This window comes from Calypte anna, chromosome 4A, assembly GCF_003957555.1.
Source record: "Calypte anna isolate BGI_N300 chromosome 4A, bCalAnn1_v1.p, whole genome shotgun sequence".
Taxonomy (NCBI): domain Eukaryota; kingdom Metazoa; phylum Chordata; class Aves; order Apodiformes; family Trochilidae; genus Calypte; species Calypte anna.
Genome location: NC_044248.1, coordinates 26,714,779 through 26,730,794, shown reverse-complemented (window position 1 = coordinate 26,730,794; position 16,016 = coordinate 26,714,779). Strand labels below are relative to the sequence as shown.

Genomic DNA, 16,016 nt, shown 5'->3' with positions numbered 1-16,016 from the left:
TGCATTACAAGGGGTGATGTGGATTTGACCACATCTCTCACTTTAGTGCAGGAAGTAGAGAGTCATGTGAGAGGTCACAGGCACTGCTTTGGACTTTCCCTCTCCCTGTGGTCCCTGTTATGCTATGTACAGCCCATACTTGGCATCCTGCATCTTCCTGTGCTTCTCTTTCCATTAAGAAAGTGGATGGTGTGGAAGTCAATTCTTTATCTGCATAGGTAGAAATGGCTGTTCCAAGAACATATAATTTGCAGCAGTTGGTATAAACTGTTTACCCCTGCAGCTTCTGCTTCTAATTTAATAAGTGTACCTATGGAGACGATACTGGGGGACAGGGAAAAGTAGGAAGGATTCTTCATGCTTCCTTCTTTCCCCATTATGGTGACTATCAGTTCTTTGGTAGTTGTGCTCCTTGAGTATTTCTCCAAATCCTACAATTTCTCCCTCAGTTTCTATTATATTGCAATGATTCTCTAAGTGCCAGTATTTTGCCTTTGAAATACAGGTCTGGTCTACAGAGACCACAAAAGCAGAGCAGTCTGCACCTGTGGTGAACCATCACTCAGGGAAAAGCTGCATTAGCCTGTCACATAGGCATTGTGCTTACAAGAAGCCTTGTTTTTTGTCTTTGCTAAGGACCTGGACTTGGCAGAGCCCAGGTTGAGTGGTAGTGAGGTGAGGTAGCTACTTCAGCCTAATGAATGGGGTCTTTTATAGATGTAGGAGAAACCCTGTTAGGTATCACCTGCCTCAGACATTACTGCCTTGATGTCCAGTGCCTCTGTCACAGGACTGTAGCATAAACATTGCAGTCTGATAAACACTGCATAGTACCTTCAAATACTTTCATCTTAGAAATGTTATTCTCTTCATTCTGCAGTTACACAAAAATAATCTCCTACGCTAATCTTAGCTGATGGCAGTAGCTGTTGATTCTAGCTTTGTACAGAGGGCTGGCCTTGCCTGCTGGCATTTTTTTGACCTTTCCCCTAGTCAGAAGTGAATATCAGGCATTTATGCTTCTTTACATCTCAAATGACATTTATTTCTTTCTTTACTATGTGACTTTACACTAAGCCATTTGGGAATAATCTAAATGAAATTAAAATTTTAAGTTCTACTTTCTTTTGAAAAACACATTATTTACTACATTGCAAAGGCTTCTGCTACTTTGGCAAATGTTTTGATTCTAGTAAAAAAAAAACAAAACCACAAAACCATCAGTTTGGGAGAGATCTTGGTTGTATTACATCAAAATAGGAACTCTTCACTTACCTGAGGGCAGCAGAAAGACATGGCAAATGTTATGTGCATTTTAAATCATCATAGTGGAAACATTTTTTTATTTTCTCCTTTGATTGAAACACTTTTATTATTGCTGGATTACTAAACAAACAAACAAAAAATGTTCCAGCAACTGTAGAGTTTTCATAATGGTGTTCTAAGTATATTTAGTTATCTTTACTTTCAGTGTGCTCTGTAGAAGACTGAGCGTTGTATATACTAGTACATATAAAGTAGTGTGTGTGTGAATATAGTGTGTGTGTATATATATGTATGTCAATATAGAAGTAGAATATGCTCAACTTCCCATGATAAGGCCTATAAAAAATAAGTACAACCACATAGAGGAAGGGATAAACTTTCCATTGGCCATGTCTGAGACCCTCTTCAATCTCAGTACAGTGCAAAGCTGAAGAGATACATCCTAAGAGGCAGCAGTAGGTCCAGTCAATAAACCTACAGATCTCATTTAAGATAGAACACATAGGTTACAATCTGTAAGGGATGTCAGGTTTATGCTTTATATTTTATATATGCTATATGATGTCATTTTTCCTTAATTAGCATACTCTAGTCTAAGAGAAATGTGGCACAGGGGTTGTTCCCCTCACCGAGGTAAAAGGTTCACATACAAACAACGGATCTATTTCTTCCTGCTTAATAATTTACATTCCTCTGACTCCCTGTTGTAATCCAATCTCTGTTTTATCACTTTCAAGATCTCCTGTCTCAAATTTCTCTATTTGAGACCATAAACCTTTTCAGCCTTAGAGAGTAAAGAATGAAATCAGGGCTAAGTTTGTTTAGCTCTGCATGACACTAGCTCCCAAATGTTTTCAAAACATGAGAGTACTACGTGTGCAAGAGCAACAGAATATTGAATGATTGGGATCAAGATAATGGGAACCAGATACACAAGTGCTATAAATTAGAATGACTAGTAGTTATTCTGATCTGGCCAGAATTTTTTATACCCTTAATCCTTCAGTTAAGAATTCTTTATTGAATGCAAGTCACCTATTTCAGAAGGAAAGGAGATGAACCTGAAAGATAATGTAATTGTTTATGATTGCCTTTTGATTATGGACCCAGTAATTCAAACAGTCCTCAAACAAAATATTGTTGACTTCACTGCTAGCAGAAGCAAGTTCATAGCCCTTTTCATACAATACACAGCTACTGATAACTTTGAGAGATGAATATGATCCAACTGAAATGACAGCCGTTATGAGTTCATTATGCCCTCTCACATAGACGAGCACCTTCATAAGTGAATGGGATTTTTTTGAACATGCACATAAAGAAATCAACAAAAAGAAGACAAAATCTCAGCAAACAATAATTGTTTAAAGTGCATTAAATTAATTTCAGATCATAAAGGAAGAAAAATTACTTTAAAAGCACTGTTTTATAATAAAAGAGGATCATAATGCTTCTTTCTGACACAACTGAAAAAAATATGAGAGCTACTATTTTAGAATCTCTCTAAGTAATTCCTGGAGGAAAACAACAAACCCAAGGTTGTTCTGCTATAATCCTCAGTTCAGAGTTACATTGCTTCTGTTCCTCCATGTGCACCATGCTTTTGGCAGTGCACCAGATGTTTGCCTCCAGCTGTATTTTGCTTTTATATATGCATTATGAGTAAAAACAAACAAAAATTTAAAACTTGTTCAAATAAAAAGATTTTTCCAGTGAGAAACAGCCTCAGCTACTGGACTTAAACTATCTAGTAATTCTAAATGTCAGATGTCCATATCTTAGCATGATTTGTTTTTCAATTAACAAGACAGGCAAAAGTAAACACTCTGGCCTATAAGCTATGCCACAAATGTGGTATAACTCAAAGCAGCAGCTAATATGATTTATTTAATCCTAAACAGCCAAAATCCTTCTAAGAGTTTTAATGGTTGTTCTCCTATTTATTAGTATGAAGTGCAATGAATGTAAAAGGCCATCCAGATCTTTTTTCATGTTCCAGAAAACCTCTATTTGTTTCCAAACATGTTAAGTGCTTCTTAATTTATATCTAAGTCATATCAATATACTTCAAAGAATGAGATAGAAAGCTTGATATATTAATAAATTAACTCCTGGTTTTATGTAACATGTAGGAGGCCAATATGAACAAACACAACTGTACTCATCTCCCAAATGTTTCGGTGAAACAGTTGACTATTGTCTTTTAGTTTTGATCCAAAATCTCTTTGCATTGAATCAAATGAAACATTGCAGATTTTTAAATGTAATTTGCCTGTTTCCAAAGCTTTATGAGTTTTACCTATTGAGAAAAAAAAGCCAAAAGTCATCTTCAAAAATATAAAATGAGAAAAAATATTGTTTCACTTGTCAAAGCATTGGTAATTAAAAGAAAAATTCCTTTGCAGGCATCAATACTTCACAAATTTTATTGTATTTCCCATGTGATATGCAGGCTTTGTGCTGTCTGAGGTTATTTTAACATACACCTTCCAGGGCAACAGTAATATGAAGCACATTGAATAAATTATCTTTTTTAAATGTGTCAGATGTGCTCATTGTACAGCCACAGGTATTTTCCTTAAGACAAGAAAAAATAACTAAAAGTGTACAACCTGAAATCAATAATCTGTCATAGTCTTGTAAAATTGAAATAAATATTATAAATTCTAATCTACCCTTGAATACTGTGCGATTTACCTAGGATATTCTGGATCATTTTTTTAATTAAAAATACACCAGAATTTTAAAAAATTAAGGAAAATCATAGAGTACTGTACAACAATACCACTATGTAACAGTATGTTTAAATACTTGGCAGAAGAGCTTCAGTAGAGAGTGATTTACAATGAAAAAATTAGTATTTAGTTTAACACAGGAAGTTTGCAATAGTATATGTATATTGTCTTGGTGTCAGTCTTCCATTCCACTGACTGGGCATCACAGGCAATGCAGTATCTTTTTTTCCCTCCATGCATTTAACTCTCCCAATCTCTAATTGGATGTGCATTTTATCGAGAAGCCTCCTGTTGAACATGTCAGCTGGATTTGTATGTACTGCAAGCCTTATTCTTGTTATTGGTGAATGTCCTCATGCCTGATGATTTTGTAAATTACCCAATAAAAAATATTGAAAATCAGGAAGGCTAGTGGGAAACAAGCTCTTGATATTGTGTCTATCTTCTTGGCCCGGTCAATGAATACCTTTCTCATCTCATCAGGGCTTTTGGGTGAAGCTTGAACAAGATTATTTTGCCCCTTTTGTGGCACTCCATCTTTTGCTTGCAGACATGGGCCCATTCCATATGCTGTGAAACTAAACTGACTTTCCCTTGCATCATCATCCTGTTGGGAAAGAAAATAGGAAGAAAAAAGCGAGAAGTTTTTTTTTTATTGACAGAAATCTTACTATCTGCTAAATAGAAAGGATTGCACTATAACCTCAGTGACTTCTTGAATCCACAGTTTATCTTAACTTGCAAAAGTATTGCAGCAGCTTTAACAAGCACAGCATTTTCCTATTTGTTTATAGAATCTGTAATTTGTTTAGAGAAAAGAATAGGCTTACTAAACTAGTGGTAATGAAGCACACAGCTTCTGATTTGGTTTGCTTTACTCCCATTTATAGTAAATACCTAAAGACTTCACCTGGACAGATTTCACACTGGTGTTTTAGACAACAGCCATTATCTCTTAATGTTGCTTAAGAAAATCAGATTCTGGCCTCTAGAGCTACTTATTATACAAGCACTAATGATGTTCACTTTAATTGTAGTGACAATTCTACCTATTTGGTCATTGTATGTTTAGTCAATCTTATCTATTTATCTTATTTCTGCTGTGAATATATCAGACAAAGCAAAGAGTATGTGAAGTCTCTTAGATTATAATAAAGTGAATAAAAGCTGAATGCCGGATTTTTCTTCTGACTCGTTCTTCTATCAGTTCAGAGGAAAACTGGCATAAAAATATTCTAAAGTCAGAGAGCTATAAGAGAAAGTGTTTTTTAATCACTTGGCATAGAAACAAAAGCAGACAATCTGAAGTTATACATATTTTAACAGCATGCATTTCAAGAATGTGGCTTCTGTCTAGAGACGTATTCTGTACTTCTCTTTATCTGGTTATTGCTATTTTCCAGTAATAAAGGAGGCACAAATGCAGGAAAAAAAAATGATATGCAGACTTTAAAGCCAGGGTGAAATTTGGCTCTGAAATGTATTCTGGTATATTCCTTCACTATATATGCTACTCAAAGATTGTCATGTGATTTTGATGATACTCATTTTTTTAAAACCACTGATTTCAAATGCAAGATTTCCTATTTTTCGCGTCTAATTTTTCTTAGTTGCTTTAAGATTCTGTACTTATAAGAAGTATGACAAAGTATTATACAAATGTTACTTCTTCAATAAGTATTTGGGAAAAAAAAAAGTATTCCAAAAGTATTTCCAGGTATTAAAAAAAGAATTGAATAGCAGCCAATTTTCCTTTCACAAGACAATTTTGGTATTTTGAAGTTCATCCTAGCTTTAGTTAAAATAAAAGGGTAAACTATTTACCAAAGCCAGTCAAATAATCATTGTTAATAAGCATTTTTTTGTATTTAAACGTCTTACTTTATACAAATGTAATTTCTCAAGGAATAAATTTTAAATCCAAACTTCTAAATTTTTCTTTTTGAAGATGCCTGTGACACTTGGAAAATCTGAACATGTTTTGGAATGGAAGAGCATATTTAAAGTTTTGGTTAAGCAGTAGTTTCTAAAAGAAATGTTAAATACTTCATTTTTTAAAAAAATCCAATGATGTTTATTATCAATATTCATTGAATAAGTTATTGACAAAAGAATACGTGTCAATTACTAAGTTTTAGGTACACTAGTTTACAATCAGCAAAAGGCTTCATCAGAGTTGTAGTTATCACCCAAATGCTTTAGTTGTCATCCAAACAGCAATACTTTTTCATAGGTATAAACTGAATACTTATAGACTAATATAGTTCACTGAAGCTGCTATACTTCAAATCTGTATTAGAAGTTTACAAAAAAAAACAAAAACAAAAAACAAACAAAAAAACAAATGTAAAACAAGGAGGAAAAATCACTGACTGATTTCAATATGGAAATGAAGAACAGAAATACAAAATGATAGGATCATTATTTGATGATGTGATAAAACAAAGATATAATTATTACAAGAATGTTCCTCTTCTGTCAGAAAAGAATGGGAAATAACATCTGTATAGAAGTTGTACTCCAGAGGAGTCTTAGTGCTGTGTTCCAGTTAACAGAAGCTACAAATACATGGACTGTAAGAATTTATAGTAACCTTTGAATTCTAACCCCTTCATATACACAATCCCTAGTTTACAGCTTTTTTATTCTTCTCCAGAAAACAAGGCTTATGATTGCAAAGGCTCAAAAAGACAGTAAAATAATTCTTCTGATTAACAGCTTTCAGTTGAGTATATTTTCAGGATGAGGCACTTTTTATATATATTAAGACTTTACTGTCTCTGTTCTATGCTTACATGAATTAAGCAGTCCCCTAGAAGGTTTTAAAGGCCAGGTTTCTGCTTTTTTTGTTGTTTGTTTGTTTTTGCTTTTGGGTTTTTTTGTGTGTCTCCTTGGGAATATCTTGAATTCATTCTGCCTGCTTGGAAATGTTCTCTGTTCTTGTGGAAGTGATATGAAAGCTCTTTAGGGAATGTAGCATTTCTGGCCAGCATCTTTAGATGGTGCCTCCTTGAGAGCAGTCAGGTTATTTGGAGCCTACCAAAAAGAACCAAAGAACCTACCAAAGAATCAAAGTTCTAGGGCTAATGAACATGCAGGAAAAGGCACTTTCTGAGCATTCTAACATGCTAGGTACTGCCATAGTACTTTTTCTGGGGCACCAGCTGGAACACCCAAAGTGTGGTGCTGCAAGTTTTCCAGCAGTCATAATGCAGAAAAATCATTAATTCGCCCTCAGGTTTGCATCTGAGGGTCCTTGTGCACAGCAGTTATTGTGCACAGTTATTTTTATTACTAATAATAATTTAGAGTGCTTTTTTGAAGGCATTTTTTTAAAATGTCAGTGAAACTCTATTTGTTTTTCTCAAATGACTTGACTACAGTCTCTCTTTTTGTCAAGAAATATTTCTCATAATATATGTTTGAATTTACAGCTTTTGAAACCATTCAATGGAAACAACCCTGTGTGTCCCAGCTGAGACTCTAGTCAGTGAATCCTGAAAAAATCCTGTGTTTTGATTGATTGTTTTTGTTGTTAATAAGGAAGTTTGTTTTGGTTTGTTTTGGTTTTTGGCCTTTGTGTATTTTTTCAGTGTATCATCACGAAGAAAAGAAAACTAATGGTTTCTTACTGATTTTTGATAAATCTATTAGATCTTGATGAGTGAACTTTTAAAGGTTTGATATGAATGTGCTTTTCATATATATGGCTTTGGAATTAAATATTTGAAACTTTTTCTGCATAGAGTTGTACATAAATATTTTATAATCTTTATTAAAGAGACTGTAATGAAAGAATGGAAATAAATTTAGATATGAGTTCTATTTAGAAAGTTAGAATACTTTGGAGGCCTGCAGGAAATAATATCAATTATTTTATGTTTCTTTCAGCATTGTTCTTCAAAATACTTAGCTGTAAAGTATTAGAAAACTGTCAGTTTGAGTCTCTGTAACTACTTTTTCCATATCCATATATGTAATAATGCATTTTTCTTGAGAAATAATATGCATAAAGGGTGAAAATATCTCTATAGTCTTTTGACTGTAGGTTGTGGAAACAGCTTGAAGACTTATTTAAAGCCTTGGTTTTAGTTATTTGAGCACTATAATTTTTACTCCTAATTTTTGAGAAGAAAAATGTTACTGAATTCTTTTGCAACGTGAACAGCTTGATGATCTGGTAGCAACTGTTTTCTCCTTTAATTTATGTCACTGTTCCTTTGAAGTTGCAGAAGGAAAAACTTTTAATACTATGCTTTAATTCAGATTTAAATAGATCAGAAAGGATTATGAAATTAACAAGACAAGTAACTTTAGTAACATTTCATGTCATCACATACAGGTAGCAATGAATGCATATGGATCTCACATGGGAAGACATAATTTCAAACAAAAGGACAGGGCCTCTGTTAATGATTGGATATCACATTATGACAAATGGGACATCTTCTTTATTGATTACCCTTAAATTTGTACTGTAGATTTGAAGCAAACTCCCGTCTATAGGTCCTGTACATCTCAAGCCATTGCTACGCTGCAATGATTCACTGATTTCATTTCCATCAAGAACTCCCTCAAAATACTTTCATCAAAACGGATGGGTTGACCAGAAAGAAAACAAAAGAAAAGAGGTGTGATTACCATTAAAGACAATCTAGTTTTCACATCTATTTTCCTCACTAAAGATACAGTGATCTTTAGATTTTTGAAAATAGAATTAAAAGATAAAATATGCCTGAAAAGTAAATATTAAGCTAATCTAAAATCCAAGTTTCATTCAGTATATATACACAGTTAATGTTTTTCCCCATAAAGTATAAATGCAACTAAGAAAAAGCACTGCTTAAAGGTGTGCCTCAGTAACCCTATGTGTCTTCTAATTCTGCCATTTTTTTCCTTTTGACTTTCAAGACCAAAAGGAGCATGACTGTGAATGAATTATTAATATTTTCATGCATTTGGAAGGAATGTATTCATAACATAAGAAGTACAGTATTTTAAAAATGGTTGTGTTCATTGGACAGATTTCTTTGCCTGATAGAGACAAAGCACTGTAGATCATATACAGACGACCAAATGGAGGCTCAGATTAAGAACCAAATTTCCTCTGGTCTCAGTATGCTATTTGTGTAATTATAAAGAGTTAGACCCTTTTTGAAAAACTTACTGTACCTATTGTGATGCTTATTGGAAACAGCAATGAGTAAGTTGCATATCATGTTGCAATAGAAGTTTTTGTTTATAAATTTATTTATAGGGTAATTCCAGACAATTTTGTTAATTCTGTGTGAATTGGATTGGGCCTCTGAAAAGAAATTTGCCTGTCATTTATTTGGAATCACTGAGTGAGGTCCATAATTACAACCACAAAAATGGTAGCTAGAGGGTGCATCTATACCTAAGAATCACTTCGATGCCGTGGTTACTGTTACCTGTGAAGTGAGGCTGCATATGTATTAGGTGCTGTAAAAAAGAGACAGTGAGTGTAGGTGGAGAAAGCATAAGGAAAATGGCAAGGATAGATGAGCTTTGGATGCCAGAAGGTCATGATTCAGCTCTTTATATAATTACAATTTGTGTAACCTTGCATATAATTTTTCATAAATCTCAGGAGTTCTTATTTTGTTTGCTACACACATTACCTCAGGGGCTTTATCCAAGAGAGATTTCAGTTCTCCCCTGTTTTCAGCCAGTATTGAAAGGGAATAACCATATTTTGATAAAGTTTACAATAGAATCCAACCTGGGAAAAACTGAAAGATTGTTTGAGGATATATTTAGAGTTAAAATTTATTTAAATTATTTGGACAGAGTCAGAAAACTACAGGAGAGGTTAAAAAACAAGGTACTACATTCAGCCAGGAATAATCAACTTCACAAATATAAGATGGAAAGTTAATGGCTCTGCAGAAGCTCTGGAGAAAGACCAGGGGTTATGAAAAGTCACAATCTTGACATAAGTGAATACCAGGGTGTTGTTAAAAAGGAAAATAGCATCTGGTTTGCATAAATACACAAATATTTTGTGTGATGTGATCCTTTGGCTGCTGTCAGCTGTTACTGGGTAGGCTTCATGTTGCAAACACAGTTTGGAGGAATGATATGGTTGTATTAAGATAATTTCCAGGGAAGGAAGATGTGAATGAGCAAAGAAAAGACTTTAACAACTGGGAATATTCAAAGAAAAGAAAACTGAATGGAAATGTGCATATGGCTACAAAAGGAATCTGTGCTCTGTCTGGACAAGCCATGACAGGCCAAAACGGACATGAGTGAAAAACTTCCTAAGTCATTGGAATAGACTGCAGAAGAACTTTGGAATTTTTATGACTGGGATGAATTAGATCTAACTGATCTGCTACTTAGGTTTAACTTAGGTTCTGCTGCTTGGGTCAGGAAAAAGGAGTCACTGGTGTCCTAGTGGTGTTCCAGCACTGCAGTTCAGTTGTCTGACTAGTGCCAGGGTTACCTAATAAAAGCAAATATTTCTTGCAGCAAGCATGTCTTTTTAATGAAGAAAAGCTGTCTTTCTATAAAGAAAATAGACTTGATATATTCTATAGCTGTGCTATTGCAGTTAGATATTATTCATACATGTTCTTATGTGTCAATATATCCCTGAAGTGAAACATTTCTAAAACTATGTATATTTGGACTTCTGCAAAACAGCTGAATCAGTAGGAATTTTGCTATACCTGTGCAGGTAAAATGCCAATGCCCAATATTCTGTATTCACTGATTGGAATTTACCTGGTAGAAAAACCTGGTCCCAGTAAAATGTCCGAAGATGGTAACCACAGAGGATGAAAAAGTCTAAAACCTTATCCTAGCCTTTATTTCTCTAAATCCTCTTTCTTTTCAAAGTGAAAACTGCTGCTCTATTCAGTATTTATGTCCTAGTAGATTAATGTTCAAGGAAACCCCTGAAGTTTATTTTAAATGCAGTGTTTTAAACTAACATCTTTGACTTCATTTGACTCTGGTCAAATAAACATTTTTTTACACATGGCAGTTTTGAAATACTATCTAATTCCTGAGAGCTACTAGCTGTGTTACCTGGTCCAAATGGATAACAAGCAGGTACAATTTTACAATTATGCCCTGTAGTAACTGACTGAAAAAGCAAAAGAAGAAGGAAACACAAGGTGATTTGACTCATGATCCTAGGGCATATGTTTCAAGTTACAAACTATGATGAATAAATAATAGCATTTACAGTAAGGAAGTTTAGTTATTAACTGATTTTCTTTAATCCAGAAGACATTAATTCTTATTTCTATACCAGAGTGTTTAGGATCCAGATTTTTTTTAAGAGATAAAATCTCTATGCTGTAACATTTCAAGTCCTTTTGGGCAAGTAATGGTTTCATAAAATTTTGAGGAGAAGTTATTAGCTGAACTGTCACTAGGGTTTGAGAAGTTCTATTCTCAAAAATTAGCTCTGCCCAGGACCTCTGGCTCTGCAGAGAATTGGAGTCATTGAAGAAATGTTCAGTTAAATCAACCCTTTCTGAAAATTGTCTATTTGTCAATGTTAGCAGAGAAACAAAGCATTTTTTAAAAATTTAAGCTAAGAAACATGTCTCATGATGAAACATATAAATAAAGGGAAGGGAAAGCCATGTAGCCCTGAATATAGTTAATGCCCATAATGGGTATGTTATGAAGAAAAGCATTGAAACACGTCTTCATTCTTCAGAATCTAAGAGGAGTACTTGATAATTTATTATAGACTTTGCAGTCTCTAAAACTAATTCTCTAATTTCATGGGAACCTATCTGAAGCTGGAAGACTATCTTATGAAGTGAAAAAATTAGAATAAGGAAGTGTGAATTCAAAAATACCATGATGTCAAGCACTGATACACCAAAACACTCAAGTCAGTGAGACAATTCATATTTATACTACTTTGCTAGGTGATCTGCTCTTAGGACTGCTTTGTATGTTGTGGATCCTTCCTCAAATAACTCTAAGCTGAAATTTGATTGATTGTGTTTGCTGAAGAAATCTTTGTTGACCTTGAAGTCTGGCTAAGAGGGGGCTGGAAAGAGATTTTGTTTAATTATGAGGAAGGAAAATAATATCACCATCCAGTTTCTAACCCTGTGGTTATAGTAAGTGGCATATATTTCAGGAAGTGAAAATATATCCTTAAAGTTGAATATGGTAAACTTGCCTGAAATGCAGAGTGCACTACATTGCATAGTATAAAGAGAATGGACTAAAAGTATAGTTGTGTAATATATCACTCAGCAGAGCTGTTTGTATTGGATACATTGCAAATTTTTTTCTAGCTCACTTGCCCCCTGTCTAGGAACTCATCTCTGCACTTCATGTTGGCCCCATTCCAAACCATTAGGAACCTTTTAGAGAGTTGCCATATTCCATATTTAAAAAAAACAACACAACAACCTGTCATGCAAATGCTGCTTTCTTTCTGTGTATCTCCAAAAGAGGGGTTTTTTTCTGCTACTGTCATCAGAAAAAGAAAAAAAAGCATATTTTTCTCTGGAACAAATGTCAAAAGCAGGTACATGCTGCTGTATTATACTCTAGGCTACAGTATGTGAGACTGCACCTGAAGAAGTCTAAGACTTAACAAATAGGAACAGGGCAGTATATGAAATGTCATTTTCATTTGACTGTCCAGCCTGCCTTGCTAGCAGAGTTCCTCCAGTTCTTGCTAGCAGAGGCTGCTTAAGTAGGCTTTGCATCTTTTCAGTATCTTCTAAGTTAAAGGGAAGCAACCTGTAAAATGTCTGCGTCTTACGATATAAGCAGCAAATTGATGCCAGTCTTCAGGAATGAAAGATGGTTGGAGTGAGTCATGTTGCTATGGTCAGACTTGCATCCATAGTAATAATCTAGACAGTGACTGAAAGAGGAAAGAGTCTTCATGATATCAGTGGTGGGCATTCAGTTAATGAGTAAGTTGGGGAAATATTTACACTTTAAAAATCTGAAGTAGGAGTTACATATGGTAAGAAATTTTGCTTATTGCTTAATTTAACTGTGGATTTCAGAATTCAGTATTGTATCCTTAGCTATTTAATTTTGCATATTGGTAGATACTTATTTCACCATAGTCTAGATAGCTCCAGCTACAAATAAGTAATTATAGCCATTGCCATATTAAAGTTTCTTACCAATTTTATGAATATTTTCCACTAAATAAATATGTTAGAGGGAGAAAAAAATAATAACCCCTCTGAGTCTTTTAAAATAAAATGTTTGCTCTACCACCAATAATATTAATTGAAATTTTTTTTTTTTTAAATATTTACATGAAACACAGCTTTTCAGCTTTTGTGGAATTTCATTATTTGTTGAATCTCAATTCAGTTCAAACTGATGCAAGTACCAGTAACATTCATCCACTGAAGTATAATCTGACTCCTCTAACAGAGTGAAATTCATGGTTGTGCAGCTGGCTCCCACATGGCCCATGCCCCATTTAAATCCCTCTTAATCCCTCTTTTGAGAACTCAGGTTGGATTTATGCAGTGCCTAGTCCTTGTCGTGACCCTCTGCCTGTAGTGAATTTCATTCTGTGCTGCCATTTTATTTATATTACCACTTTAATTTGCAGTTTGTTTACCAAATTAACCCTTTATCCTAGCATAAATCAATCTCAGACTTTTTCAAAGTTTTGCATACTATTACTTTTACCTTGTTCTTCTTCCTCTTGCGGCGGAATCGCAGAAGTTCCTTATGCTGCCTTGACACAAAGTTTACAGCTGCGTATTCCAAAAGTGCAGAAAATACGAAGAGCAGACACACAGCCATCCAGATGTCAATTGCTTTGACATACGACACCTGTGAAGAGAATTGAGCAGAATACTCAATGTGTTGAAAATCACAGATTTGAAGCTTATTATTTCACATCAGGAGAAAGTGCATTAATATCTCCACATCCAGGAAACAGAACTTGATATGAGAGTATGGAGAGGGTCAACCATGCAATCTGTAAGAGTTAAACATCTGTAGAGTAACAAGGCAACCAGGTGCCTCTGATTGCCAAGGAGTGGGTGTGAGCTCGTATCAAGTCCACCTGTGCCTGGTTAGGGCAGGCCCCCTACTGAGCATGAGCAGGACCAGGGGGCCAATAAAAGGTGAGGCTCACACCCACTAGTTAGCTCACTCTTGGGCTAGGCATCAGAGAGGTCAGTAGCTCTTCGAGCCACAGGACCGATCTAGGCTAGTTCCACTCTGTGAGCCATAGACTTAGAGCACCGCTCACAAGTCCCTATTGTGACACCTGGTTAAGACCTTGAGGCGCCGATCCCTAAGAAAGGTTCATCTCGCTACAAACATCTTCTTAAAAATGTAGTCTTTCACAAAATGTGTTTACGGCTTATGTCAATAATAGCTTCTTACAGTGTGCTTGTGCAATTTATCACAACCCAAATAATCCATAAGAAACACAAGCATTTTCTTTATTTGTGCCACAGAGATCTCTGAATGGTGGTAAGGAACCAGAGGACAGCTTATAGTAGGATGAGTAGGAATTCCTGTAATATAATAGATCTAATTTAGAGTTCCTGGAACAGAATTTAGGAGCAAGATAGGTGGAGAACTCTGATATGTTAATTCTCTGCTAATATAAGCATGATAAATCAAAGATACAAGTTCTAATTAGTCGCGTAATTTTGACACAGTGGAAGTACTGAAAGCAAATTACAGCGTGGATGCTGTTACAATGTTTCATTGCCAAACAGCTGCAGGACATCATCTGAACTAGGAAAGTAGATCCTCTTCCTTCTCTGTGTACAGATTTACAAGAGCTTTTTCACATAAGCCAATGTACCTAGCTTCCAGCCTCAAAAATGTGACAAAAAGTATCTGTACCTCTCTTTGGTAACATCTTATGGCCTTGCTTTTCAGAGTTTTTATGGCATTCCATTTTCTTATTTGTTGACCCATCAATTTGAGACACAAACCCCACTCACCTCTGCTAGGGGTATCTGCTTTACTTAGAAAAAAAATTTAATTATCCAACCTAAAAATATCATGGTAAAAACAGTACAGAAGCTGACTTTGTTTATTTTTAATATATGCATTTTATATATATATATATACACACATATATAATATATTCAATGGCACGTGAAGATGGTCAAGGAATAACACTTAAAATATATATATATTTTCAGCAAAGACAAATCAGAAAACTTAAATAGTTGGTCACAGAAATGTACATTTAAGTACTTACACTGTGTAGTGAACCACTCATACAACTTTTTTGGAGCTATTCAGCTTCACTTTTTTCTACATTTTAGTGAAAATATTTGTAACTAGTGATTTAATCCACAATGTAGGCAGGTTTTGGGAAAGGCATTTTATTGAGAATAGGTTAAAATCTATGATCTTTAAAAGATTAGTTATATCTGTTATCAGGCAATAGGATATAGAAAAGGATGAATTAATCAATTTCAAAGCAGAATTTATGTGGTACTGAATAACATTGCTTAATGAAAGGTTTATGAAATTTGGTAGATAAGTGGCTAGCTAAATAGCTGTGACAGGAGATAAGTAGGATATATTTGATTGGTGACTCCATAAACCCTTAAATATTTCTGTTATTTATCTCCTTTAGAACATGGTTGATTAAATGCTAATAATTTAAATGCATATTACAATGTTGTCTGAAGGTGTTTATATGTAACATAGCATTATAGGATTGTGCCACTAATGTGGTACAAAAAAAAGGAAATTTTGCTTACCTTTGGAAGAGATGCTCGTGACCCTGAGCTTTGTGTTGTCATGGTCAGTACCGTTGTTATACCTAAAGCCACTCTGGCTGGAGCTGCATCCATGTTGATCCAAAATGACACCCAGGAGAGGATGACGATCAAGAGACTCGGGATGTACATCTGGATGAGGTAGTACCCCATCTGCCTCTCAAGGTGAAATCGGACTTCAATACATGTGAACTTTCCTTATTGTAACAAAGAAGAAAATATTCAGTAGAAATAGAATGTTCTTTATTGTCAACATCTTGTGCACACTTAAAGA

The 16,016-nt window shown here is 34.7% G+C and overlaps 1 protein-coding gene across 3 annotated transcripts in view; it reads right to left on the bottom strand.

Annotated features, from left to right (window-relative positions):
• Positions 1-4,338: 4,338 nt before the first annotated feature.
• The window catches only part of GLRA3 (glycine receptor alpha 3), a 74,569-nt gene continuing 62,891 nt past the window's right edge, over positions 4,339-16,016 (bottom strand). The window contains exons 7-10 of one of the 3 annotated variants that reach the window (XM_030449908.1): positions 15,725-15,939; positions 13,671-13,817; positions 8,464-8,583; positions 4,339-4,608 (exon numbers count right to left, since the gene is read on the bottom strand). In XM_030449908.1, the coding sequence (XP_030305768.1) occupies positions 4,339-4,608; positions 8,464-8,583; positions 13,671-13,817; positions 15,725-15,939 (752 nt within the window). Of the gene's footprint in view, positions 4,645-8,463; positions 8,584-13,661; positions 13,818-15,724; positions 15,940-16,016 lie in introns of all 3 variants that reach the window. The other 2 variants (XM_030449909.1, XM_008502518.2) reach the window with 2 other exon arrangements.